This window comes from Halichoeres trimaculatus, unplaced genomic scaffold (genome assembly GCF_033239565.1).
Source record: "Halichoeres trimaculatus isolate MK-OKI-2021-1 unplaced genomic scaffold, fHalTri1.1 fHalTri1_scaffold_11, whole genome shotgun sequence".
NCBI lineage: Eukaryota > Metazoa > Chordata > Actinopteri > Labriformes > Labridae > Halichoeres > Halichoeres trimaculatus.
Genome location: NW_027437189.1, coordinates 35,533,274 through 35,561,029, shown reverse-complemented (window position 1 = coordinate 35,561,029; position 27,756 = coordinate 35,533,274). Strand labels below are relative to the sequence as shown.

The window sequence follows — 27,756 nt, the reverse complement described above, 5'->3', positions numbered from 1 at the left end:
ACAACACAAATATAACTAATATCACAAGTATTTTATTTATCACAAACATCACAAATATTAAAAATCTCACAAACATCACAAATTGCACGAATATCACAACTCTCAGACACATCACAAACATCACAAACATCACAAACATCACAAACATCACTACTCTTACAAGCATCCTAAACATCACAACTCACTCACACATTACAAACATCACTAATTTCATAATCACAAATATAAACATCTCAAAAATCACAAACATCACAAATATCACAAACATCACAAATATTACAAAATTCACAAACATCACAACTGTCACAAACATCACCACTTTCACATATATTACAACCCTCAGAACTTTCACAAATATAACAAAAAACCCAATATCAAAAATATAACAATCACAACTCTCACAACTCTTTCAAACATCATAACTCACAAACACCACCACTATCACAATTATGAGGAAATTCACAAAAATCACAACTTTCACAATCTTCAAAAATCTTAGAAAATTCACAAACATCTCAACTTTCACAAGCATCACAACTCTCAGGAACATCACAAATGTCACAAGGATTAACAACCTTAGAACTATTACAAATATAACAAAAACCCCATTATCAAAACTATCACAATCACAACTCTCACAAACATCACTAACATCACAACTCTTACATACATTCCTAAACATCACAACTCTCCAAAAATCACAAACATCACTAATTTCACAAGTATCTTAAGTATCACACACATTGTAAACATCACTTAAATCACAATGATCTTGAATATCACAAACATCACAAAATCTGCGAAATTCCAACACATCACAACTATCACAAACATCACAATTATCAGAAAATTCACAAACATCACAACTGTCACAAACTTCACCACCATCACAAATATGACAACCCCCAGAACTATCACAAATATAACAAAAACCTCAATATCAAAAATATCACCATCACATCACAACTCTTATAATCATCACAACTCTCACAAATATCACCACTATCACAGAAATTACAAACCTCAGAACTATCACAAATATTACAAAAACCCTAACTTAAAGAAAATCACAATCACAACTCTTACAAACATCACTTACATCACTTACATCACAACTCTCCAAACATCACAAATATCACTTATCTCACAAGTACCTTAAGTACCACACACATTGCAAACACAACTAATATCATAAGAATCTTAAACAACACAAACATCACAAATTTCACAAATGTCAAAAATATAAACATCGCAAAAATCACAAACATCACAAATATTACAAACATCACACATATTACAAACATCACAAATATTACAAACATCACAAACATTACTTACATCACAATTATCACATATATTCCAATTATCACATCATCACATACATCACAGACATTACTAATATCACATACCTCACTAATATCAAAATTGTCTCATATATTACAAACATCACTAATATCACTTATTTCAAAAGTATCTACTCCTCCTCCAGTCATTTATATCTTGCAGTTTACTTTCAGTTACGCATGCAGCTTAACCTTTGGTTGTATTTGTACAGTCAGAATCAGTTAAGCCTTTCTCCATACCTTCTCTCCTCAGGTGTTCTCGTGCCGCCTGGGCAGCGAGCAGGAGACAGCACTGTCTATCATCGATCCTGTGAATGTCCAGGTGGAGTTGTGTGGAAGCCCTACATACCAAAGCAGCTCTGGTCTCCTAGACGCCTTCAATGTAGAGGACATCCCACCACTGCTGGAGGTCAGGAGTTAGCTTTCATTTAAGGTGTACAACAGGGGGCAGAGGGGTCCTCTCCATCCAGTCAGCTGTGACAACTCGAGTTTAACTGAGTAGCTTTAACATTTTGTGATCACGAGAACAAAATAAATGAATGAGAGAAGTCGGATGAAGTTTATGTTCTCCCAAATTTACAAAGATTATTCCCCTTCTTGCTTCCCTTAGCCTACTTCTAGGGGCCCAAACTGCTCCTTCCATCAAACTCTTGACTAAAGATTTCTGTCATGGTCTCAAAAAAGAGACATGGAGGTGATTTTTCTCAGAGCAAAGTAACACCAGAGCCAGAAGTCTAACTTGTAGTCTCTACATCCAGAGAGGAGGCTCTGACATGTAAACCTGCATTTATTCCACAGATTCAGTTTCCTGCTCTGGACATCCGTCTGTCCTACAATGACATCCAGCTCTTCTTGGCCATTGCAAAGTCAATCCCTACTGCCAGCACTCCAGTGCCCCCAACCACTGCCCCTGGGACAGAGTCCACTGCTGCACCCAAAGACAGCTTCAGGCAGAAGACTGAGGCCCTCATAGGTATGTATAAACCTGCAAGCTTTTCAGTCCCAACATTCTAGTACATTTTGGATTGAAAAATGTCTGAGGATGTGTTTTGTGTCTGAAGAGGGACAGCTGACCCGTTTACAAGACCTTGGATTTAGGAAAGAGGACTGCAAAAGAGCCTTGATCCAGTGTAAAGGTCAGTCTGTCATGTCGTATTTGTCTCCTTACAGAGCGACATGGGAGCAGAAACCATCATTCACATTAACACACTGTGTGTAAAGACTTAGTGTTTTGCTCCTCAGGCCAGTTGGACCAGGCCGCCACCTGGCTACTGGAGAACGCTGACAACATAGCGGGTCATCCCAGATCCAGGGCGGACTCTGGATCCAGCAGCCACTCAGCTCCGTTATCAGGCGTGGAGTTGAAGGCTGAGAGCGTCTGTATCTGTTTCATCGACGACTGTCTGGACTGTGACATACCGCTGGCTGAGCTCACCTTCTCCAGTGAGTCCCATCTTCACCAGATAAACTGCGCTTCACTTAGGATCGTCTGCAGCTTGTTCAGAATGTCAGGCAGTCACTGGCAGTGAGGTGTGATCACCTTTTCATTTTCTTCATTCTGACTTCAGACTCATTGTCATTTCAGGACTTTACGTGCTGCAGCGCATCGGCTCCACTCAGGAAGGCAACGCCAGCTTCACTCTGTCTGGAGACTACTACAACAGAGAGCTGTCAGGTAACACCAACCAACACCAACCACCTACAGCCTACCTACCTTTGTTCTCTGTTCAGCTCTATCATGTTCACTTAACTGTCACTTATTTAAGAAGCAAGTGTAAAAATGTCAGAGTTGCTGTTATATGATTTTTAAGCAACATCTGACAGTGTGTATAAAATAAATCTTACTGTGCTGAGGCTCTGAAATAGCCCACTGCAGAGGATATTTGGCTGTGTTCTCTACAGACTGATCAGAGCAAAGCTCAGTGGAACACAGAGGGACATGATCGGGACAGACAGTTCAGATTCAGATGACTTTATTAACCTCTGAAGGACGGTTGAAGGATGAATGATAGTGATTAATTGTGATTCGTTATGGACACATTATTGTACACGGGAAAAAAAATTCTTACACTTTGTCCCTTACTGCCTGAATTAACTTACAGATTTTTAAAGGACATTTTTATCTGTCTTTGCATTCTTACAGATTCTTAATTGAGTACGTCGCTTTGGACAAAAGTGTCTGTTAAATGAAACTGTAGAACTGTAAATGATAGCGCCACCCAGAGGGCATAAAGCATGGTTTACGCTTAATGCGTCTGCAAAGTCATCCCTGCTTTGAGTGGACAAATGATGCCATGTTAGCAGCCCCACCCTCTCATACAGTCCTTTTCAAGCAGATAACTTACCCTTGGAGTGAAAAAACAGGAGCTCCTGGTGTCTAAAGTACAAAAAATGATTTCTATGACACACACACACCAACCTGAGCCGACAGTGTTCACACAGAAAACAGTGATGTCCTGGTGTGTATGTCTTCAGGCTGGGAGCCCTTCATCGAGCCCTGGCCCTGCTCCCTGTCCTGGCAGCAGCAGGCTGCTGGGCGTCTCCATCCTCCCCGCCTTAAGATGGGGATTCGAGCCAAGCAGAGGCTGGACATCAACATCACCTCCGTCCTCCTGGGTGAGTGATCACTGCAGTGTGGAGTCCCCAGGATGTTTTCTAAGTCACAGATGTTGAACACATGATCATCTGGTCCTTCCAGAACAATACAACACTACCAAGAGCTCATGGCTGGCTGACTACTGTAACAAGGAGGAGCAGTCCCCCCAGTCCTCCCCCGCTCTGCCCTGGCTGGGCTCATCCGTGGACCCTCCCAGCATGGTACAGAGTGAGTTTCAGCTGCTGCCATTCAAACACAATTGAGCTTTAGGTGTTTCCAGGTATAAAGGTCATCTCTGTCTGCTGATGTGTTTGAGTAAAACTGCACTCTTTGGATTTGGCACTCTGGAACACACACTGAGAGTGTCTCTGAAGTCAGAGGAGGCCTAAAAATTCTGTTAAAGCATGAAGTGAAATACTGTCAGCACCCTGCATTACTTTATTAACAGTTCTCACTGCAGAGAAAACTTACAGCACTACAGAAAAAAAAAATACTAGAGATGAGGCTCTTTTTGCTTTAGTGCTGGAAGGCAATTTAAAAATTCAGTCTAATTAATTACAGGATTTTTAATTAATCTAATTCATCACATTTTAATCTCATATCTGCATAAGGTCCCCAAATAAAGAATTTGAGTCCTAGGATATTACAAAATTGTAGTGCATGACTAATTAAATGAATACAAGAAGAAAAGAAGATTTGTAAATCCACATTTTTTCAACTGGCCAATATTTAAATGTCCGTGTCCACTGCCACTGGTATCTATAGACATCAATTGGACTGCAACCATTCACTGCGTCTTTGGAACTAAATTATGTTTTTCAGCAGGGAGAGGCAGTGTTTGCTGGAGTTTGTCAATCAAAATAATGCTTGTAATCTACTGTGGGTGAGAGCAGTATGCTCTTTGGATGAGAGCTCAGCATGGATATGAGGAGAAGATGTGAGATGACAGAGACACAGCGAGACGCTGCGAGGTCAGAAAAGTTCAGGCAGCTCACGCTCCAACTGAGGGTGTGTCGTGGTAGTTCAGAGAGAAAGAGCAGTGCAATCGTGAGAAAAGACAACGGAGATCATAGAGAGGGTCAAAGGATGGAGAGCCCGAGATGAACCCGATCAAAAAAGTATTTTTTATCTGTTTTTTTAATTAAAAACAGGAAGAAAGAAATGAAAGAAGAGAATTCACTCTTGTTGGGTAGTTTTTGTGTTTACATAGTCATGTAAAAAACAATATTATTTGGGTCTTGAAAGATTGTTCAAGATGCTCTGAAAATGGCTGGCAGCCAATGGGTTAATCTGTATTAATTTTTATAAAGCATTAAAGTGAAATAACAAAATAAATCAAACCCTGAATGCTTGTTGGTCGGTGCAGCACTGTGGGGGCACAGAGACCTCTGCTGCTGTCAGAAAGTTCTTTGTATGAAAACAAAAATGTGAAGTGCAAACTTGGAAAGGTAAAACGAGACATCCATGGACGCTGTTACTGACAAAGTGACAGTATAGCTCTGAATCAGGCTGGGTGGAAATCTGTAAAGAAAAACAATCCAATTTATCTGATACAGCAGAGAAGTAATGAGCTGATAGAATCTGGTCTGCAGACTCGCCACATCTTTAGATTTGTTCTTCCAGAGCTGCACTGGTTTCCAAAAACTGTTAAAGCCTATCCAGTCAGTCTCTTTGATGCACTCGGTGCTCCTTCATCAAGGACTGATGCAGTGTGTCCTACTGACCCAAATATTTATTAGAGCACAAAATAGGGATTACTCTGTCCCTGAACAAGAGCTTTATCAAATTTTCTCCTGTTTCCTCCTGCACTGAGCAGCTGGTGAGGTTTGAACTAAAGCTATTTCAAAAACATTTCATCACCTGTGAGAAACACTGTACTCTGATTGGCCAAACCCCTTAATGACTGTCATTATTTAAGCAGCCAAGAGGCAACTACATAACATGCCATATTAAATAAATATTGGAGAAAGTAGGCTCTGCCTGTTGACTCTGTGGTAAAAATGTCAACATCCACCTCAGGCTGGTATCAGAGTATGGAAATACTGACAGGAAGGTGTTAGCACAGATACAGACCTGATCAAAATCTTGAGACCAGTTGAAAAATTGCTAGAATATGCATTTTTCACGTTTGGACCTTAGTGAGGTTTTAAGTAGAGCTACAATTTGCAAAAGCAAGAAGGGTGTGGAAAAATACAATTCGAACTTGTAATTAAAGTTCAAAGACCTTGTCTCCTTCAACGCCACAAAACTGCCCATTTAGGCTTTGCCAGAGAGCATCAAACATAGGATTTTTTGAAAGGTGGAGAAAAGTTTTATTCTCTGATGAGAAAAAATTGAACCTTGGCAGTCCAGATGACTCCAACCAGTGGCGTTTTCTCCAGTAGTCCAGGGGAAGACATGCTTCCTCTCATATTTTTGAACTGTAGCTGTCATCAAATGAAAATACTCTTTTTAACAGTTTCAATAATTTTCTGTGTTTCGTCACTGTCATCTCTTCCTTATTTTTTCTCCTCTACTTATTGAGCATTTTACGATGTGTAAAACAGCGCCCTCTTAAATGTTAAGTGGCGAATGAGTAAGTCCTACTGAGATTTTTTTTCTGGTTTGGAGAGTTTTTTGTCACTTTTTGAGCGATGGTCTTAAACTTTTGATCAGCTGATAAACAGCCTATTTTATTTTACTTGTTGTTTTCAATAATTTACCTTTTCAAAGTGCTTTTTGTCACACTCCCCCTTCTTGCTTTCGCATATTGTGCCTCTACTTAAAACCTTATTATGATCCAAATGTACGAAAGGTAAATTCTAGCAAATTTTCAACTGGTCTTAACATTTTGATCAGGTCTGTATGACAGCAGCCTGATGAGCTACCGAGCCCCAACCATCTCTGACAGAGAAAGGTAAAGCAACATCCTGTCCTGCAGTCTGGAAACAGGCTTTGCGTCAGGGTGTTGTTACCCCTGTCAGGATTCTGATTTCAACACACACTTGTTCACTTTTCTTTGTGATCATCTGTGCATCTATATGGTATTTTTTTGAACAGTGATTTTTAGCAGGTGGAGTGTCCCTGTCAGTGAACAACTCAGCTCTTGTGGGACTTTGGTTGTTGCCTTTGGATGTATGTGTGCTCATTCTGTGAGGAGCTTGGTTGATGGGTTCATTCATTCAGAGGAGCGTTTGTGTTTTAAGCTCTCCAATCCCATCCTTTAATAGCTAAAAGCCTTGCTTATTGGGTCATTAGTATCAATCAGGCTGTCAGTGAAGTTATCAACAAACCTAAGACTCATCAGCCAAGCTCCTTTGCTCCTTGTGGTGACCAGGAGATGACTGGACATGTGACTTGTTGGATGCTGGTCTAACTGCAGTGAAAAAGAAGAGGGACGACTTGAAGTGAAGCATGACGTGTGCTGTTTGTAAAAGTGTTGATTTGCAGAGACATGCGGATTGCAGAGCCAGCGTCCAGAATGAGGATGATGAACCTCTCTAACCCTCTTGTGTGTTCCCTCTGCATGTGTCTCTGTTGTGCAGTAACTGTTTCTCTCTGCTGTCAGGTGCTCCTCTTGCTCACCTTAGAACTAGGAGCACAGCCAGCTTGACCTGCCTCGAGCAGCAGATTCACTCCAGAGGTACAGTTAAGAGTCGAGCCGCCCAGACAGTCTCCTCCACCAGCACACACTCAGTATCAGAGCTCTCATTATATCACCATCAGTCTGTCCTCTGAGAGGGAAGACGTCTCAGTATAAAGCAGGAAATCACTGAAGGAGCTCAGAAGTCTGACCTTTAGTGACTTATCAGCTTCAGCCTTGCATGAGTCTCTTTGACCAGTAGCAGAGCAGCTAGTTATCAGAAACATGTTGTCAATAACTCAAAGGAAATGAAGCTCTAAAGTTGTAATCCCTGTTCTGGTGTATTAACGTCTGACTGATGATCCCCAGTCTGTCAAAATGTAAAAAAGGGTCTATCTGGAAATTTCAAACTAAAACATATTGAAAAATCTGTTGTCCATCTGTCATTTTTGTGGATTGGTTTCTAGAGAGCAGTGAGAAGTACAAACAAATTCACTGTGGAAATTCAGACATTAAGAATGTGAACTATTGTTGATCTGTGTTTGTTAATTCAAAGATGTGTACTTATCACATTCACGCTGAGACATACATAATAATCTATCATGAAGTCACTTGGTGGATTGTTTAAAACCTCCACATTGATGTCACTGAAGTTAATGTAATATTTCTAAAGTCATACACAAGCTCCCACAGAGCTGCCCCTCATCTCAGAGCTAAAGCTGTGCTGCTGTGCATATACTGAAGTATCAGGAGCTCTGTTTGCTGCTGGCTGTGGTTTGGTTAAACCTACTTCACATCTAAACACTGACTTAGTGTGTATTAAGCTCTGTCTTCTGCTGGCTTTAGAAGTGCTGATGACAGTATCATCAGTCAGTCTTGCAATGTTTGGTTGTAGCCTGTCCCATCTGTCTCCCCGTCACATCAAGTTTCAGTTTGCTCTGCAGCAGCATGTTTCATCCTGTCCTTTCTGCTGCATGATCATTTATTGTCAATCTGAGGCTTGGGTTGATTTGATTTACCTCACAGTTTGCCTCCATGTTGTTTTGCTGTATGTAGGAGTTGTTGACTTCAAAGGATGTGCTTATTTTCCATCGAACTTCTCCTTGGAATGCAAACTTTGAGCAGTCTCTCTTTGAGTCCAGTAGATTTGATCCTACTCTAATTCTGATATTTGGATTTTATTGAACCAGGAGAGATTAAGAGACCTCTTTCACAAGAGTTTCCAAAAAAGTTAGAGACAAACAACTCACAGATTAAAAACATGTCAACATACATCACAACACAGAGGGTCATCAGTCAAAGCATCTATACGCTGAGGCATCAAGAACAAAGAGAGACCAGCTCATTGAAACCCAAATCCTCCCGCAGAAGAGTCCAGGCTGTTCTCCAGAGCCGAGTCTGGAGCTCCCAGCATTATTTTCAAATGTATGAACTTACATAAAAGTTGGGGAAGGTAAGATTTGCCTTATAAACAAAGCTCAAAGCTAGCTCCAGAAATGAACAGAGGATGAAGACAGAACTTTAGATTTGGTATGTGAACTCCAGGTTTAGCCTCAAACACTGAAGCTAAAAACCTGCTGGACACAGTGATCAAACTTCAGCTCGGTTTGTTTCTGCTCTGAAGACTTCACACGCTTAAGTGTTGATACATGTGTTAAAAGATTTGAGTTTGATGACGTTTGTTTTTGGTGCTCTATGAGTTGAACTAACTCTCTGCTGTAAACCGATCACACATGAGTTCATGAGTAATTGAATGGTCTTGTGTAGAAAGGTCTGACAGTTTGATGGTAAGTATTTGCTGTCCTGGAGGGAAATCATTTGTGATCTTTGAAACGCTTTTTGTTTCCACATCCTGAGCTGTGTGTCTCTGTGTCAAATAGCTTTATCTTTTATTTCTTATCAAGCTGCCTTTTTAAAGGGACACTCCAGTCATTTTGGTGAAATCAGGAGCATATGTGAAGAGTCCTGTTCCCTCTGTTAGCTGAGGGAACTCATCAGGAGTTAGTTTCCTTCCTGACTCACAATGGATCTGCTCTGGCAAAATGGTGGAGTGCCCCTTTAAAGGAAGAACTCCAGAGGCCTCTGATGCCTTGGCTGCTTTTTTTGGTCTCATAAACCAAAGAGGAAGCAAGCGCATGACTCTAGGAGCTCCCCACCTGCTGTTTGAACACAGAGCCGTGTTAAAGCAGTCACCTGATCTTGTTCTCACTGTTCCCAGCAGACGTTAAGCTGTCCAAGAGGAGGATGCCGTTCGTGCCCTACGCTCTGCGCAACCACACAGGATGTACTATGTGGTTCGCAACCCTGACTACGACGCCCACAAGGTCTGTGAACACCCTGAGGCTACACACAGTGATGTGGTGTGAGAGGTTTACTAGGGTCTGTGATCCAGACTGATGGTGTGATGACTCCAGAAAATGTAGATCTGTTTTTTTTGTTTGTTTTTGTTTTTTTTTTAAAGCACCTTGAGAGGTTTATTCACTGACACTTTTTTTTTTACTGCTGATCTCTAAGTGAAGCTGTTTGTATGTCATCCACAGGGTGGCGCTGTCTCACAGCAGTAGTGCAGACTCCATCTCAGACGTGCACAGTTCAGGAAGTGACGACCTTCACAATGTGAGTCAGTGGAGGGAGGTTCTCCCTGGAGAGGAGATCCCCTTTGAGTTTGAAGCTCATGAGAAGCTCAGACACAGGTACAGCTCCTACTCTTAGACCTGAGGGTGAAAACGCTTCCCTGTTTATCCGTCTGAAATCTGAAGAGTTGTTGTGTTGCACGCTTGGTTGTACTTCACTGACCCTTGTCCTCTGCAGACACACTCATGAGCTGAAGCTGCACCAGCTGCTGGTCCGTGTGTGTGGATGGGAGCAGGTCAAACCAGTGTCTGTGGACAAAGTTGGAGTTTTCTTCCGTTATGCTAACGCAGACAGAAACAGCTCCTCCAACACAGTTAGTGAAAAACTTCTCCTGACTGAATAAAAATGATCAGAGTTACAGGGTTTCAGTTTGATATTTCACTTTTCTCCTTCACTTTCCAACAGGTGGGCAGTCCCATCAGCAGAACCAACATCATCCACCCTCATGTTTACGTGAGTCTTTATAAAGATCAGAAACAGCTGATTGGAGCACACATTGAGCTCTTTAGACATGATAAACCGGACGTTGAGCTGGACTTTTTATGTGTTTGTCCTGTCAGTTCTCGGCGCTGCCTCCAGTCAGAGTCGTCTTCTCCATCACCATGGAGGGCAGCGCCAGGAAGGTCATCACAGTGCGCTCCGCCCTCATGGTGAAGAACCGGCTGGATGTTCCCATGGAGGTCAGACTGGACAGCCCCTCAGCCCCCGACAGTAAGACAGACGTTTTTTTAACTGTTTTAATGTGTTTATAAAGACTGGAAATTTGTCTTGACGTTTTTTCCCTTTCTTTTTTGTCAACCCTTATTTTAAAGGTAACTACATGAAATATGATGTTTTTATTATTAAATTGTCTTTTTATATTGTAGCTTTAACTTTGCTTTTGTTCCTTTGTTGCACTCTTATTTTCATGTTGGTTAATAAGACTGTCACTAAACTAAAGTAAATCAAATGTAATGAGCCCATAACTGATTTTGAACTGAACTGAACTAATCTTATCTTGTTAATCTTGTAATGAATATGTTTTTAATCGATTGAAAGTGATAAAATGTTTTGTAGCTGAATGAAATAAATGAAAGTATTATCTTGAATAAAATCTGATCATAGTCAAAGAGATCCAGATTCAGATTCACATTTTATTCACTCACGCTGTATCCCAGATGATTATGAGATGATTGCACTTCTTAAAAAGCCTTTTGTGTGGTCCTGTCTCCACAGAACCAGTCGTGTTGCCTCCCATCCTGCCTGGTCAGGCCTTGGCAGTTCCCCTCCACCTGACATCCTGGCGGCTGCAAGCTCGGCCCAAAGGCCTGGGTCTGTTTTTCTGTAAGGTCCCGATCCACTGGACCAGTGTGGAGCGGCCTGGGGAGCTGAGCAGCAGTAAGAGGGAGTGTCAGTCTGCAGACTTTGACGAAAACCTCAAGCGAAACTTCAGGTAAAGACAGGATGCCAGCAGCCAGCCTGCTTATGGCTCTGTTTCCAAACGCCTGCTGGTAACCGCCTCACCTCTCTGCAGGTTCAGTGTGGTCATCAAGAAGGAGAACTATCCAGACCAGCAGCCTGCCAAGAGGGTTTCTGGCAGTGCCAAGCAGATCTGCCGACAGCCAGGCCACACCATCTACCTGCTGCCCACCATGGTGCTCGCAAACCTGCTGCCATGTGACCTCAACTTCTATATCAAAGGAACGTCCATCAAAGGCTCGCTGAAGCCGGGGAAGGAGGCGGTACTTCATGCTGCAGACACCTCGCAGAACATGGAGCTAGGTCAGGACTTTATAAACACCTAACAAACATCCTACAGCTCCTAAAGGTCTTTGTTTCGGAAGCCTTTGACACGTGATGTTCACCACACATTGTTCACCACACATTGTTCACCACACATTGTTCACCACACATTGTTCACCACACATTGTTCACCACACATTGTTCACCACACATTGTTCACCACACATTGTTCACCACATATTGTTCACCACACATTGTTCACCACACAGCATTCACCATGCGGCATAGATCACAGGACGTTTACCATTCGACATTCACCCCACGACATTCACCACATGTCATCACAGTGTTGTTCACCATGCTTCGTTCACCACCCATTGTTCGCCATTCACCATCGTCATTTATTAGCCATGCGTCGTTGATTGGTGCTGTTTGCAGTGTGTTACTCACTTTTTGTCATTCACTTTGTGTCATAGATCTTGTGTCATTGGCCTTGTGTTATTTGCAGTGTGTCACTGGCCATGTGTCGTAGATCTTGTGTCGTTGACCTTGTGTTGTTTGCAGCCTGTTATTCGCCGTGTGTCGTTGATCACATGTTGACTGTGTATTGTTTGTGGCGTGTCATTCACCCTGTGTTGTAGATCTTGTGTCGTTGACCGTGTGTCGTTGTCCTTGTGTTGTTTGCAGCCTGTTATTCACTGTGTGTCGATGACCGTGTGTTGTTGACCGTGTGTTGTTGACCGTGTATTGTTTGTGGCGTGTCATTCACCATGTGTTGTAGATCTTGTGTGGTTGACCGTGTGTGGTTGACCGTGTGTCGGTCAACACAAATGTGTTGTAAAACTTGTATTGTTTACCCCGTGTTGTCTCTCAGGAGTCCTGCTGGAGAACTTCCCCATGTGCAAAGAGCTGCTGATCCCGCCTGGGACTCAGAACTACGTGGTACGGATGAGGCTGTATGACACCAACAAGCAACTGCTTTGCCTCACCATCCGCATCATCCTGCGAGCACAGGGGGCACTAAAGATCCTGATATCTGCCCCCTACTGGCTGATCAACAAGACTGGTAAAGAGAGAAACCCTGTTGCATTGTTTTTTTGAGAGAACCAGCTCTCTGTTTTCATTCAGTCACTACAAACTGCTCTGTTTTTTAGGTCTGCCACTGATCTTCCGTCAGGACAACGGGAAAGCTGATGCAGCCGGACAGTTTGAGGAGCACGAGCTGGCTCGAAGCCTGAGCCCGCTACTGTTCTGTTACACAGATAAGGAGCAGCCTGCCATGTGAGTGTGTTATCAGTCTTTACAGACTGGAAATGCACCATTTATCTGATGGAGATCAGCTGCAGAGGCTGACTCTTTGGCTTGACCCCTTTTTTATGCTGTGGCCCCTAAATCTGAATCTCAGGTGTACCATGAGGATCGGGAAGGGAATCCACCCAGACGGCGTCCCCGGCTGGTGTCAGGGCTTCTCCCTAGACGGAGGGAGTGGGGTCAGGGCAGTGAAGGTCATCATGCATGGGAACAGACCAGGTCTCATCTATAACATAGGTGAGCTGGAAGATTCAGACTGTGCACACACTGAAGCAGGATGTGGGTCCATGTACGACAGACATTCAGGATTCATATGAGGGCTGGTTCAGGTCCATAGACTGCTGGAACAACAGGACAGAGATCAGGGTTCCACTGTGCCAGTGTTTGCTGCTGAACATTTGGAGCTGCTTTCCCCTCTGGATTGTAAGGTTATGTTTATTTTTTTTCCTGTTCAGACAGAGAAGAAGAGAAAGAGCTGAGTTGCAGAGCTCTGTAGAAATATATGTGAACGACCTGGTTCCTGATAATTGAAAGCTTTCATCCACTCAGGCTAAATGAATAGAGGTCCCTCTTAATTAAATCTTCTGCCTTCGAGGAAGACTCCCATACCTCCTTCCTCATTATATTCCACTTTCTGTGCTGTGTGTGAAATTCATTCATTAATCTGTGCTGCTGAATCCATCCTGGTTTGGTTTAGACCCCCTCCCACCGTGTGTGAGCAGGATTAATGACACGCAGCTCCATGAAGCACAGCTCTGCAGGGATCCACAGACATCCTGAGTGCTCCTGATTCTACTTTCACGTTATTAATAAGAGCCCTCTCAATACCCCTCCCCGGTCTGATCCTCGCAGGCATCAGCGTGCGAAAAGGAAAAGGACGCTACAGAGACACTCACATCGTGACCTTCGCCCCTCGCTACCTTCTGGACAACCGCTCCAGCCACAAACTGGCGTTCGCTCAGAGAGAGTTTGCACGAGGAAAGGTGAGATGTAGAAATGTTCACGGGGTTCACATCCATTACCATGTGTGTAGTCTACTCTTCTCAGCTGGGACCTCTCTGAGGTCTTTTTCAGACCTTCTGTCTGTCCTGTTTTTGAAAACATTGATTTTAAAAAGCCTGGAATGCACAGAACCAAAGAAACTTTACTTTAAAGAGGAACCTAGGCGTTTGTGGACCTTCCTGATGCAGTTTTCCACAGACAGATTTCTTGGTTTACCACCCCTTTACTCTTGAAGTGTTAATGTTGGTCACAGAGCTTGATTGGACAGGCAGCTGGGCATGCTTTAAGTTTTTGCAGGGGTTTGGTCTCTGGTCTCTAATGCTTACACACCTCTAGGCAGACAAGTGGATGTACCTGGAACTGTCAGCCTTGATGAGTCCGTTGTTTGTTGTAGGGTACGACCAACCCTGAGGGTTACATCTCCACCCTGCCAGGCTCCAGCGTGGTCTTCCACTGGCCACGCAACGACTACGACCAGTTGCTGTGTGTGCGCATGATGGACACCAAAAACTGCACCTGGTCTGGAGGCTTTGAGGTCAACAAGCCCAAGTCTTTTCACGTCAACATGAGGTGAGCTTTGTGTACTAACACACAGATGGCTTCTTAAAATCCACGTTAGAGTTCTTTAAGGTATACGTACAGGTTTTAGGTTTTTAATACTGATCCTTCATGTTTTATTCTGGAAACAGGTATCTCAATGGTGGTCTTTGTCCCTGACTGACAGTTTTAATGAGCTCCATCATTTTAAACTGTTCATTGTTTCCCCTAGGTTTACAGCCTTGGGGGAGGGGTTTCTTATGTTCTTAATTCTGTCTGCTGTACAAAATGAGCTTGTCTGTGTGTGTAAATCCTTGCCTGTGTTTGTGTGTCTGTGAACACAGAAATTTACAATGCGCTAAAGATCACGTGCTCTTTTGTGCACGGTGAAGTTCCACAAGGAGAAATGTGAACCCAACAATGTACAAACGACATCACATCATGAAAATAAGATAAAACATAAGACATTTTAATCTGTTGGATTAAAAAACAAGGTATAGACCTGATACATGAGAGGTTGCACTCTGAATCACTTCTGCTGTGATCTGGCTCTGTATGGAAAATAAAATTAACCTCTAAGGGGGTTGGGTGCCTCTGTTGGGGGGTGGGCTGTCCCCCATATAATAGTAGGGGAAACGCTGCTATTTATTTATTATATTCTCTGATGAAACACCCTTATGTGACGTAATGAGAGGTTTCTCTGACTCTTTGTTTCTAACAGGGACACGCTGGGGAACTGCTTCTTCCTGAGGACAGAGATCACTCTGAAGGGGGCCACGTACCAGATCTCCTTCACCGACACAGACCAGCTGCCGCCACCTTTCCGCATCGACAACATCTCTGAGGTAAAGCAACATTACCCCACCCCCGTTACCTCCATGAGCATGACCTGTTACTTGTTGGGTGGGCAAAAATTCACACACAAGAGGTAGGGCTGGGCATTATATGGACATTTTAATGATATTTATATGTTTCTGATACGCCATAGAAATGGGACTCTACCGTTTGTATCGATAGAGTTGATACTGCATATCACTTTTCAGAACATTTGTTCACATGGTCCGCAAGTTCGCTCCTGTTTCTCCTCTACTTTTCTCTGTGTCCGTAGCTCACACACACACACACACACACACACACACACACACACACACACACACACACACACACACACACACACACACAAACAGCGTCTCTGCTCCACCTCCCTAGCTCTGTGACATGACAAACACCCCTCCTCCCTCTCCCCTCACTCAGTGACAACGTGGAGACGGATCCAGCTACCAGTGGAACGTTAGTCAAAGAAAAATGATGGCTGGATAATTTGGACATGGTTTGGATTCAGTGTGTCAGCATTAAAATGGGTTCTGTTTAGGACTGTCAAAAACCTGTTACCTGAATGCTGTCATGCATTTGGTGCAGGATGAAACAGCAAGAGCGGGTGCTTCTGGGGAGAGTGACGAAAGTTCCGGCAAGAATAAAAAAACAACAAAGAAACATGACACTCCTTTCCTATTGGTCAAAAGTGAATCACCTCAGCCAATCAGAAAATGATATGGTTGCTAGAGGAGAGAAGGAAAGTTTTAGGGAAGTTTTTTTACCGCTTGCCTGAAAGAGAGTTTTGATCTATTTGTGACTTTTAACGTGTTTGGATTACACCGTTGGTGTATAGTAGTGCCTTTAGTGGGTAGTGAAGTTCGTGTGTCTTTTTTGTCAGAGCAATGAGGCTCATGACAATTATTCTGTAAAATCTTGTTGATACCTGTTGGTTTTGTAAATAGTTGTACAGGAATGCCTGGTAATTTCCTGTTTTGATGCAAATAGTTAATAGTATTATTTACTCAATTTGTACTTTGGTGTTTAAAATTTACTATTATTAGTGCTGTCAGGTGATTTAAAAAAATTAATCTAATTAATTACAGGATTTGTAATTAATTAATCTAATTAATCACATTTTAATCTCATATCTGCTCAAGGTCCCAAAATAAAGATTTTAGATTCTAGGACATTAAAATTACATTAAAAGACATTAAAAAGTTTTTTAAAAAATAAGGTGGGAGTATATACAACACATTTTAGGTACCCTGATGCATAAGGAACACATAAAAAAAGTGTTGTGGTTGTGTCTTGACAAAATCTACACATTCCTGCACCTTAGAAAAGCTGATTTGATTTTTAGGACGGTTTTTGCTTCTGTCACATTTTTACTTACTGTGCACTCATTTTTCACTGCAATATGAACTTCTATACTTCTATGAGGTCAGGAGAACCAGGGCTAAAGGCTAAAATCTGTGAGGAACTATGTACAAAACACTGAATTTAAGTCTTGGATCAAAGAAAAGTGAAGTATTTTCAGTTTAACAAGCTCTGAACACACAAACTGTTGCTCATTGGTGCAGAGCAGCCCCAAGCTGAAACATGACACCAGGAAGATGGAAGGAAATTTTCTAAGAATTCTTAAGATTTAAATACAGGACATATGTACATTATTCAGGGCTTGTTTAATGCAGTAAAGAGTGTAGAATTATCTGTTTTTTACAGACTTGAGCTAGAGCAAACGATTGATTTTCTGCAGAGTTTCAAAAAAGGACGTCTGAATAAACGAGATGTGGACAGCAGTCTCACAAAAATCACTCTCTTCCCCCGGTTTAAAGCATGTTACTGACATCATGTGTGATACATTCAGGGACCGTCGGAAATTTAAGAATCTGACGAGAACACCACTTTTTTTACAGCTTTTGAATAGGACAGACGGTTTGTAAATGCCAAGCATTTAAAAGTAGGTGCGTTTTTGAACCCCCCGCGGGTTTGGGATCCAGATTAATCTGCGTTAATTTTAATAATGCGTTAATTTGCGGGGAAATTAATTGATCTAATTAATGCATTAAAATGACAGCCCACTATTTATATTTGCATTCTAAGTTATGGAAGTGAATCGTTGCATGTTTGTGGTTTCCACATGGAAAAAGAAATCTTTCCTACTCTGATTTATCAATTTACTTCGTTTTTTACAATTTCATGTCCGTGTTTCGTGACCGTTTATCTTAACATGATCTAGAATTATCCAGGTATGGATAAAATGCCACGTCCCCAGCCCTAACAAGAGGGAAGAAGGCTGTCAGGAAGTGCAGGATCTAAAAAGAATAAACAAAAAGAATCCTTTCTGTGAATCCTTCAGGTTCCCATCCAGGTCTGGCAGCACGGGGTGGCTGACATCCGGCTGCACACTGAGGTGAAGGCAGGTGCCGTGCTAGATTACGCCTGTGACGAGCCCACGTTGCCCCCGTACCTCACCCTGACCGTGAAGGGAGCAGGATCCTCTGAGGTCACCGCAGACATGAACTTCTTCAGAGAGTACAACAAGCTGTACTACGAGAACTTCATCTACATTGCAGCCACACACACCTTCTCACAGTACGGCCTGCACAACTCACAGTCTGTCAGCGTCTGCTAAAGCTAAGGTCACAAAGTAAGCTGTGTTACTCTCTGATACAGGAGCGTGGAGAGGAGACCTGTGGGGAAGAAGCGTCCAGTGAGCTCTGCTGAACTTGTTCTGGATGTGGACACTAAGACTCAGAGGGTCATCCTGAAGAAAAAGGTAGGGGCTCAGGATGTTAGAGAGGAGCATGATGAAAGTGTGGGAAAGATGGCAAACAAAGAGAAATGCAGCTGCTCTGATGATCTCTGTATCTTTTCTTCATTTCACATTTATTTTCAAATCCAGAAAAAGTGATTGAAAAAGTTTTATTCCCACACCCAGAGGCTTTTTTCACTTTTTGTGTCTGCTCTTTGATCTGATCACGGGGGGTACGTGAGGTCACCACCTCAGGCTCATGGAAACAGCTAGTAGCAAAGTCACGGCTCTTCCTTTGTACTTTCAGATGAAACCACGTATAAAGCGTTACTGATCCGTAGCTAAAAAACAAAAGTTCTGTCAATGAGTAACACGCTCTCTGATCGCTGAGCAGGAGCCGGGGAAACGCTCCCAGCTGTGGAGGATGACTGGCTCAGGAATGTTGTGTCACGAAGGCTCATCACCGCCGCAGAGCAAACCAGCTCAGCCACGCCCCCTGGACTCCTCGCTGGTGCTGGACATTGCTGGGCTCGCAGCTGTCAGTGACAACAGGTCTGTGCTGAAATCAACCAAACAGGTAGTCACCTGGAGGGTTAGAGAAACTCTGTAACATCATGTAACATCTCCCTCTGTCTCTCTCTGTCTGTGTCTCTCTCTGTCTCTCTGTGTCTCTGTGTCTGTTTCTCTCCGTGTATCTCTCTGTCTCTTTTTATCTGTCTGTGTCTCTGTGTCTGTCTCTCTCTGTCTATCTGTCTGTCTCTGTGTGTCTCTCTGTGTGTCTCCGTGTGTGTGTCTCTCTCTCAGTTTTGAGCCGTTGATGCTGAGGAGGCCAGACTCTCGGCGCAGCACCACCCAGACCTGGTACTTCAGCTCAGACATGCTGACCTGTGGTCTTCCTCGGCTGGTTGTCCAGGTGTTTATCTGTTTTTAGACTTATGATGTCACACATTTCCTGTACTAAGTACGAAAGCCCATTTACACTAGGCAAAAGCATGAAAAATACAAAAAGACCTGCACTGATCAAGATTTAACACCCAAATACTGAGTTGAAACTTTGGAGCTGCCCAGTGGCAGTTTTGAGATAAAGGTGTGAATTATTAGGTTTTAAATCAGGACTATATGTGAAAACGTCTAAATGATAAGATAAGGGGCTTCCATGACCAAGTCTCTGTTTTCTGCTGAATAAGTTAACAGCTCTGATTTCCTGTGATCATTAACTCTGTGTAAACCTCATGATACTGGGTAACTTCTCTGCTCATGTTTTGTTGAAGGGTACTCAGGTTTTAGTCTCAGTGTTTTGAAGAGTTTTACATAGGGTGCTGCAGTTTCATAGTTAGGATTAAACCACTGATCTGGTCAGTTTTAAAAGATGTTTCCAAATGTATTTGATGACATGTCAGGAAATGATGATTAAATGTTGGTCATTAATTGTGGGAGTCTGAAGCACTGTCTTGAACAGCTCCTGTTCTCCAACTGAAGGTTGCCAACTCAAAGACTCATCATCAATTCAGAGGTGAATTAAAGTATAAAGTAAAAAGCAGAGAGACTGAAAAAAACTCCAACCATCAAGGAGTCAACATTAGGGCCAAGACATCAACCTGAATAATAACAAAGAGTAATTGGAGAGTGAAGACCCTAAAGGGTTGGTGAGTCATCAGAGCGTTAGTGACTGTGTGCTCTGTGGATTCCTGCAGCTCTCTTCAAATACTGTCCCTTCTAAAGTTTGTTACCCTGTTTCTAATGAATGACCTATGACCCCCAGGTGAAAGGGGGCGTTGCAGGTCTGTATGATGGAGCAGAAGTGGTTTTGGGACCAGACTCTGGCCTGAATGATCCTGGTCCTGAGCAGCAGTTCATTAACCAGAAGATGAGACCTGGTTCTGGGGTGCTGTCAGTCCAGGTGCTGCCAGACGGACCTACACGAGTCCTCCAGGTGAAAACAAAACTGCTCCAGCTGTCCTTTCCTCTTTAGGTAGAACACCTCAGTTTCAGTTCAGTTTATTTCGGACAAAGAAAACGGTTAAAAATTAAAAAAGTCAATTCAAGGGGACATCATACCACATTTGCTCATAAATACTAAATTAAGAATTCAATACTTGATAATAACATGCAGAGTTTCTCTGTGTGGATCCTCAGGGTCATATCTCAGGCTGACACAGAGTCTGATTGGACTTAACATCCTTCATCTTTGATTTAAGCTACACCGTGCTCCGCATCGTATCTGATGACAGATCTGCTTACAGGATGTAGATTAGGGCTGAACAATTAATCAGTTTTAAACCGACATCACAATGTAATAGAATGCAATTTTCAAATGGCAAAGGTTGCAATTAGAAAACAAGAAAAGTTTCACGCACACAGGCCTGAAGGGAATACTGTAACTTGTACTTGTTCGTCCTTAAAACCAACGAAAGTCAAAATGCTTTTTTTTTCTGGCAAAAAAAACCCTGTGAGCTACAAAGATCCATCAAGTAGAATGACCGTTGCTGGCAGAGCTATACCACTTGATCACTTTATTCTGTATGGTTTGTTACTCTTACTGACAGCTGGAGGTCAGTAAAATTTTCTTTTTCAATTAAGAAATACAAAAAAGACTTGTTTAAATGTCAACAGTATCTTTTGTTGTGCTAGTCATTCTATAGGATAACTTAAAACTTGTGTTAAGTGAACAATGCGGAAGATAAACATGCCCCCCAAAAAATCGTATGCTAAATCGCAACCGCAATATTGGTCTAAAAAATCACAATTAGATTATTTTACAAAATCGTTCAGCCCTAATGTAGATGAGCCCCTTTTACATCTGACATAATCTGCTGTTTTGCTACAGGGAGGGGGAAAGGCCTAATTTCTGCTCACTGAAGTTTGTTTGCTTATTTTCAGATCAGTGACTTTAACCAGAGAAGAGCACTGCGCAGCTCGCCCAGCACGGAGCAGGAGAGGAGCAAAGAGGAGGTGAAGAAGACAGAGCCGGAGCCTGAGCCTGAGCAGGAGCTGGAGGTAGGAAAGACTCTGGGGTTATTCCTCTGAGGTTCATCATGCACTGGGCTATGTTGCTCTGATTTCAATCTCTTTGTTTCTTTGTTGCAGGTTTTGGTGAATCTGGAGGAGGGTCTGGGTGTCTCTCTGGTCAACAAAGCTCCTGAGGAGCTGGTGTTTACCACACTGTCTGGTATAGACGTGCACTTCACACGCACTGCAGCCAACGAGGTGTTGGAGCTCAGCATTCAGAACATCCAGGTGAGGTTATTTATTCTTTTTTCAAACACCTCTTAAAATAAAAAAGCAAGGGAAAATGCAGTGTGGAACACGTTAAATTACGCTGTATATTTCACCTTGAATAAGGTTAAGTCATCAGGGACCAGCGGGACGTTGAGGGGTGAGGGTCTGTTGGGCTAAATTTGGCTGGATGTGATGATGAAAGGGAGGTGGGACACAAAGAACGGGTCAAACCCAGAGGGAGTCCTGGCTGTAAGCTCTGCAGCATGTTTTATTTATTTACCTTTTATTTATCTGTGTGTTTGTTTGGTAAGTTGGGGATATGTTAATGAGCTTCAGAATGAAAATTCAGCACGAAAACACACACAACTTAGCAGAAATGCTAATCTGGATGCAAAGTCCCTCGGCAGGTACCCAAAACAGAAGCAGTCAACAGAAAATATGCAGAAACAGACACAGCACAACAGAAGTATGTTCATAAAGTGATGTTTTTGGTTACATGTAGGATCTTAGCAAAGCATGCCAGGAACAGTGACCTGCAGCTTATTCAGCAGAATCACATGATTCTGCTGGAAACTCAGAGCCTCTGCTGTGCACCATTTCTCATAACATTCAACTGAGCTTATTTACTCCTTTTATTTATCATCCCTTGTTTCCATGACCCCTGTGCGTTGCAAACACTCTCTGAAACTTGCAGGTTCAGGGAGGAAACTCAGCGCCCCTGCACACCTGAAGCTTACACTTATCTTTCGCCCCGTTCCTGCGGACTGATTCATAATTCATTTGTTGCTTTGAAGCAGAGAACTTCTGTGCTCTTACTGTTGTCCACACAGAGCATGGTTTGTGAATTAATAAGGGAATCAATGAAGGATCAGAGCCATAAGCAGAGTCAATAATCACCTCTCATTCTTTCACATCTCTGCTAGCAAACAGACTCTGCTACAGATCACTAACACTAATTCAGACAGAGGTGGCTTCATGTCTGTGTCAGAAGCTGTCTGTAAATATAAGGAGTGATGGATCCAGACCCCTGACCCCTCTAAGAACTGTACAGACTCCAGTCTGGCCTTTGCTGTGAGCCAAGGTTAAAAAGTCTCTGTCATGTTTTGATGTTTTCAGGTGGACAACCAGCTCCTGGGAACCACCCAGCCCGTCATGCTATGTGTGACTCCCAGCTCCAGTGACAGCGGAGTGAACGAGAGTGGCCCCGCCCTGCAGGTCAACTCTGTCAAAGTTCCCAGCAGCCTCATGCTCACTGACCTCTTCAAGGTGAGGGCCACACATTGATTGGTTCAGCTCACTCTGGACCAGGAAGTGTGTTGGCTGACTGTGTGACACACTGACTGTGGTTAACATACAATGGCACACTGACTGTTGTGAATTGACTGTGGTGAACTGATCGTGGTGCACTGACTGTTGTGAACTTACCTTGGTGCACTGACTGTGAACTTACACAGAGGGCTGTGGATGCTGAGGTGTAGATCAAGAGCAGGATACAGTCTTTGTAAACTTCCTCTTCCTTCTACCCAGTCATGTGCTGTTTGCTCTATCTTAAATTTGTATTCAGGTTTTCTTAGAAGTTTTATTTGATTTTCTTCTCTAGTACACCCCTCCACCCCTTCTTTTATGAACACAAAGAAAGAAACAGACTTCAGCTACTTTCTCTGTTTGTGCTTATAGCACCTCATGGTCACGGCGCGGCGCTTCACCGTCATCATCGAGGAGAAGCTGCTGCTTAAGCTGCTCAGTTTCTTTGGATATGGACAGACAGAAGCAGGTGGGTCAGAGTTCAGGGTTTCTCGGACTGTGTTATTTTCTGTGGTGAAGGACTAACTTTGTACTGTTGTGAGTGCAGAGTTGGAGAGGTTGGATGAAAACCTCCATGAGAGACCCAATGAGGACGCAGGACCACCCAAACGTTACTACTTTGAGAACCTGAAGATCAGCCTCCCGCAGGTCAAACTGAGCGTCTTCACCTCCCACAAGCTTCCGCCTGATCTCAAGGTGACCTCACAGACCCTGATCCCCTGCTCCTGTTTCTACACTTCATCCTGTCTCTCTGGTTCCTCAGATCTGCTACTCTTGATGACTCTTTGATTTGTTGATTCTCACTTCTGAAGGCTCTGAAAGGCACGCTTGGATTTCCTCTGGTTCGTTTTGAAGACGCTGTCATCAACATGTACCCGTTCACGAGGGTGCACCCTTATGAGACCCAGGAGATCATCATCAACGACATCCTCAAGCACTTCAGGGAGGTGAGTGGGACACCAGGTGTGTCCAGGTATTTGGAGGTCCAGGTTTTGTCTTAGTTGCCTCTTTTAAGTGGTCTGAATACACTTTGAGAACTGGTTTGCCTCAGCTGTGAGCAGCTGCCCGTAAAGATGTGGCCCATGTGGGCTCTTCCTGTCTCTAGGAGCTGATCAGTCAGGCCGCTCAGATCCTGGGCTCTGTGGACTTCCTGGGGAACCCTATGGGTCTACTCAACGATGTCACAGAAGGCGTGTCTGAGCTTATCAAGTATGGCAATGTGGGCGGGCTGATTCGTAACGTGACACATGGAGTGTCCAACTCTGCTGCCAAGGTAACAACAGACTGCTCAGCCTCAGCGTCTGACCCTGGTTTACTGTGTCTTGATTCAGTCCAAATCATTACAACTTGTTTGTTTGTCGTGTTTAAGCATAGACACGTTTGGTTTCTATCCACAATATAACAAAGAGAGCAGACCCTCTCTCCAGAGTTAAAGACCAGGATCCACTGGTTTATCTCTTATCTCTTATATTGCTAATGAGACTAAGAAGAGAGGGATGAACTGTGTGTGTGTGTGTGTGTGTGTGTGTGTGTGTGTGTGTGTGTGTGTGTGTGTGTGTGTGTGTGTGTGTGTGTGTGTGTGTGTGTGTGTCAGTTTGCAGGGACGTTATCTGACGGGCTGGGTAAGACGATGGACAACCGTCACCAGAGTGAGAGGGAGTACATCAGATACCATGGAGCCACCAGTGGGGAGCACCTGGTGGCAGGGATCCATGGACTGGCTCACGGTACGACCCGGTAACATCTGTGTTTGTGTGTGCATCTGGGAACACCATCAGTACTTGTTCATTTTAAAGAGTTTGCTAGCAGCACTCAGGATGTGACGGACAGGGAAATGAAAGCTTTTCACTGTACTCAGGAAATGAACAGAGAGGTGTCAGGGCTGAGTCAGAGCTGCAGAGGTCACACAGTTTATCCTCAGCTCACAGAGCCTCATCTAAAAGGTTTGTGAAAAAAGCAGTCAGAGCCTTTTTCTTACAGTAATCTTCCCCGCTGTTTCGAATGTCCTTACCATAAATAAATAATGAACCTGGGGTAGACCCAGAGCGAGGTGAAAAGGTTATAAATCTCCTCTAGTCTGGGAACTCCTCAGGATCCTCCAAGAGGAACAGGGAAACTTTGCTGAGGAGGGGGGCGCCTGGCTCAGTTTGGATAATCAGATGGAAATGGATGTATGGAATGATTAACTCCACCCTCTCTCAGGTATCATCGGAGGGATGACGAGCATCATCACGTCTACAGTGGAGGGTGTGAAGACAGAGGGCGGAGTCAGCGGCTTCTTCTCAGGTCTGGGTAAAGGACTCGTTGGTACCGTGACCAAACCTGTGGCTGGAGCTCTGGACTTTGCCTCAGAGACGGCACAGACGGTCCGGGACATGGCGAGTCTCAGCAACCACAGGTGGGTTGAATCTATTACCACCCTCTAATGTTGAGCTCTGAGAGGTCGTCGTGTTACTCTGAGAGGATGATGCTGATACAGTTTTTATGAAGCATTTAAACACACATGAAAAAATACTCTTTAGTTAGGAACATTTTAAACTGTCAGGGTTTGTACACCTGACCTTCCAGCCATTATGTTTCCATCTGTGCTTCCTTCACCTTATTACTGTCTTACATTTACATCAACATGGCAGTGAGATTAAATGAACCTCAAGTCTTGTGTCCTGATTATTGCCTGGAAATGGCCTCCACACTAATGGAGGCTTGAACGTTTACGACCAAACATTCACAGAGACATAACAATTCAGGATGTGTCCCCAAAGACAGACAGGAACATGGCTTCCATCGCCCTTCAGCAAACAAAGCAGCCGTAGTGATTAACATAAAATGAGATCGTCACAGGAGCAAAAACAGGATGTCCCAATTTAAATGGTTTATTATTCAGAAAAACAACTCCTGACCAGAAAACGACCTGCAGTCAGGCAGAGGACAGGCGCAGAGAAAATGAATAAAGAGATAATCCTGATGTTTCTGTCTCAGCCTGAACACAGAAGTGAAAACACAATCAGCTCTGAATGGTGAGCACACACAGACGTTACAGGGAGGAGCATAGACTGGAAAACACATGCTTGTCTCTCTATTGTGCACTGCATAAAATTAAACCCAAAGTCACACGTCTGTGTTGTTCTCCAGACTCAGGCTTCAACTCAGAATCAGAAACAAAGAGAGCAGAGCCAAACCCTCCACACTCCAGAGAAAGAGTGAAAGGGTCAGGCCGTCCAGAGTGTGAAGAGAAGATTACAGCATGAATTCATTCCAACAGAGAAAAACAATGTTAGTGATCTCTGGGCTTTATCCAAAGCCTTTAGCTTTGTAATCAAAAGAACGAGTTATTTATTATGAGACGAACATTACATTTATGAGACAAAGTCATAATTACTTAACCTATTAATAAGACCAGGCAACACAAAGCCAATAATAAGGCAAAAAGAAAGACACAGAGGGACAGAAGGATTTGATGGTGGGTAAAAAAAAAGTCAAAATAAAGAGACTTAGAGACAGGACTTCCAATTTAAACATCCAAATTATGAAGCTCAGCCATGAAATTTAAAGGTAGGGTCTGCAGGAGCTTTTGTTACTTGTTAGTGAACACAACATCCAAACTGGGCTCCTCCTCCTTGGCTCAGTGGCAGCGGCAGCACACACCCACAGCCTCCAGCCCTGACCACATTAACACACTCACTAGCCCAGCAACCACCTGTAGCATCACGTCTCTACATGGGAGAGACTCGAGAGCCGTGCACTTGACTTAGCATGTTAGCACTAGCTACTCACAGGTATTTGACACATACCTGGTTAGCAGAAAGCTAACTTGTGTTGTTCATCGTCCCTTGCTGCTCACTAAGTTCCTAAAAGTGAGTGAAAGTTGAGTCAAGCTTCACTCTTGTGTAGGATGAAGCTTTATCTGTTTGGTGTTTGGTTTCACTATGGTTTTTTTTTGGGGTTTTTTTTTCTTTCCCTGTCCTACGTCCACTATCATAGCCACTCTGATTAGCTTCTTCCACTCACTAATCAACACGCAGAGTCACTTGCGTACTGAGTACTCCAGGTTTGGCTGAAGTAACCACGCTCATTCTCCGCCCTGACACAAGCAAAACGTCAACATCCAGGCAGAGGAGGGGGGTTGAGGCAGACACAGGCCCCAACAAAGACGTATTGAGGCCCAGAGAAGATGATTGAGCAGGATTATTCCTATAAGAGATGTCTTTTTTTTTTAATCTTTCAGACTCTACCTTTAATCAAAGTGTCAATATAATATCAGGTATGAAGTCCTGAGTCAAAGTTGTGACAATGAGATGAAGTCAAAATGATCAGACATGAAGCAGGGTGAGATGAAGAGTCAGAGTGTGGGACAAAGAGCCCTGATTTTAAGATCAAATGTCAAAATGAAGAAGTAGTCACTGTGATGAGTCATGACCCTTTTAACTAATACTGATATTTTTTGGCACACCTAATTGAAGAGACCATCAGCTCTCTTCTGTATCAGGAATAGTGTACAGAATTATGGCCCATACACTTGTCACATTTATGTAATTTTTAATTATTGTGCAAATTTAAAAAACAACTTCCAACTGCATGCTTATAAAAGGGGACATATCATGCTGATCCCTGATTTAATACTTACATATAATATAATAAATTTGAAAACAAGACCTTTCACCCCCAGAATTTTCAAAAAATTAGATATTGTATTTTTTCTGATATCCTAGAACGAGATTTGATGCCTCTGAAAATAGGTCATTGCCATTTGGCCGCAAGTTTTCGTCCTTCGTGACTACACGAGGATCCTTTCTTTTTATCGGAGTAATCTGATAAAGCAGCTCCTCCTCTGTGATGTCAGTTAGTCACACAACCGCCACCGAGGGATACACCCACCAAGAGCTGACTGACTGAGTGCTGGATGCAGGGACTCTGCTCTGCTGAGCAGCTCAGCTTTACATGGTGAATTAGCAGT

General features: G+C 43.2%; 1 protein-coding gene across 1 annotated transcript in view; it reads left to right on the top strand.

Moving 5' to 3' along the window:
- The window catches only part of vps13d (vacuolar protein sorting 13 homolog D), a 66,169-nt gene that overhangs the window by 32,008 nt on the left and 6,405 nt on the right, over positions 1-27,756 (top strand). The window contains exons 33-67 of the mRNA XM_074680498.1: positions 1,597-1,752; positions 2,142-2,316; positions 2,405-2,479; positions 2,586-2,786; positions 2,929-3,018; positions 3,819-3,959; positions 4,042-4,167; positions 7,487-7,561; positions 9,723-9,825; positions 10,042-10,194; positions 10,313-10,448; positions 10,541-10,588; positions 10,696-10,846; positions 11,351-11,567; positions 11,649-11,896; positions 12,732-12,923; positions 13,012-13,138; positions 13,263-13,405; positions 14,021-14,151; positions 14,565-14,740; positions 15,429-15,552; positions 17,883-18,118; positions 18,200-18,302; positions 18,673-18,830; positions 19,083-19,191; positions 20,041-20,211; positions 21,159-21,275; positions 21,366-21,515; positions 22,614-22,763; positions 23,175-23,271; positions 23,350-23,498; positions 23,615-23,749; positions 23,908-24,075; positions 24,397-24,529; positions 25,005-25,200. Of these exons, the coding sequence (XP_074536599.1) occupies positions 1,597-1,752; positions 2,142-2,316; positions 2,405-2,479; positions 2,586-2,786; positions 2,929-3,018; positions 3,819-3,959; positions 4,042-4,167; positions 7,487-7,561; positions 9,723-9,825; positions 10,042-10,194; positions 10,313-10,448; positions 10,541-10,588; positions 10,696-10,846; positions 11,351-11,567; positions 11,649-11,896; positions 12,732-12,923; positions 13,012-13,138; positions 13,263-13,405; positions 14,021-14,151; positions 14,565-14,740; positions 15,429-15,552; positions 17,883-18,118; positions 18,200-18,302; positions 18,673-18,830; positions 19,083-19,191; positions 20,041-20,211; positions 21,159-21,275; positions 21,366-21,515; positions 22,614-22,763; positions 23,175-23,271; positions 23,350-23,498; positions 23,615-23,749; positions 23,908-24,075; positions 24,397-24,529; positions 25,005-25,200 (5,060 nt within the window). The remainder of the gene's footprint in view (positions 1-1,596; positions 1,753-2,141; positions 2,317-2,404; positions 2,480-2,585; positions 2,787-2,928; positions 3,019-3,818; positions 3,960-4,041; positions 4,168-7,486; positions 7,562-9,722; positions 9,826-10,041; positions 10,195-10,312; positions 10,449-10,540; positions 10,589-10,695; positions 10,847-11,350; positions 11,568-11,648; positions 11,897-12,731; positions 12,924-13,011; positions 13,139-13,262; positions 13,406-14,020; positions 14,152-14,564; positions 14,741-15,428; positions 15,553-17,882; positions 18,119-18,199; positions 18,303-18,672; positions 18,831-19,082; positions 19,192-20,040; positions 20,212-21,158; positions 21,276-21,365; positions 21,516-22,613; positions 22,764-23,174; positions 23,272-23,349; positions 23,499-23,614; positions 23,750-23,907; positions 24,076-24,396; positions 24,530-25,004; positions 25,201-27,756) is intronic.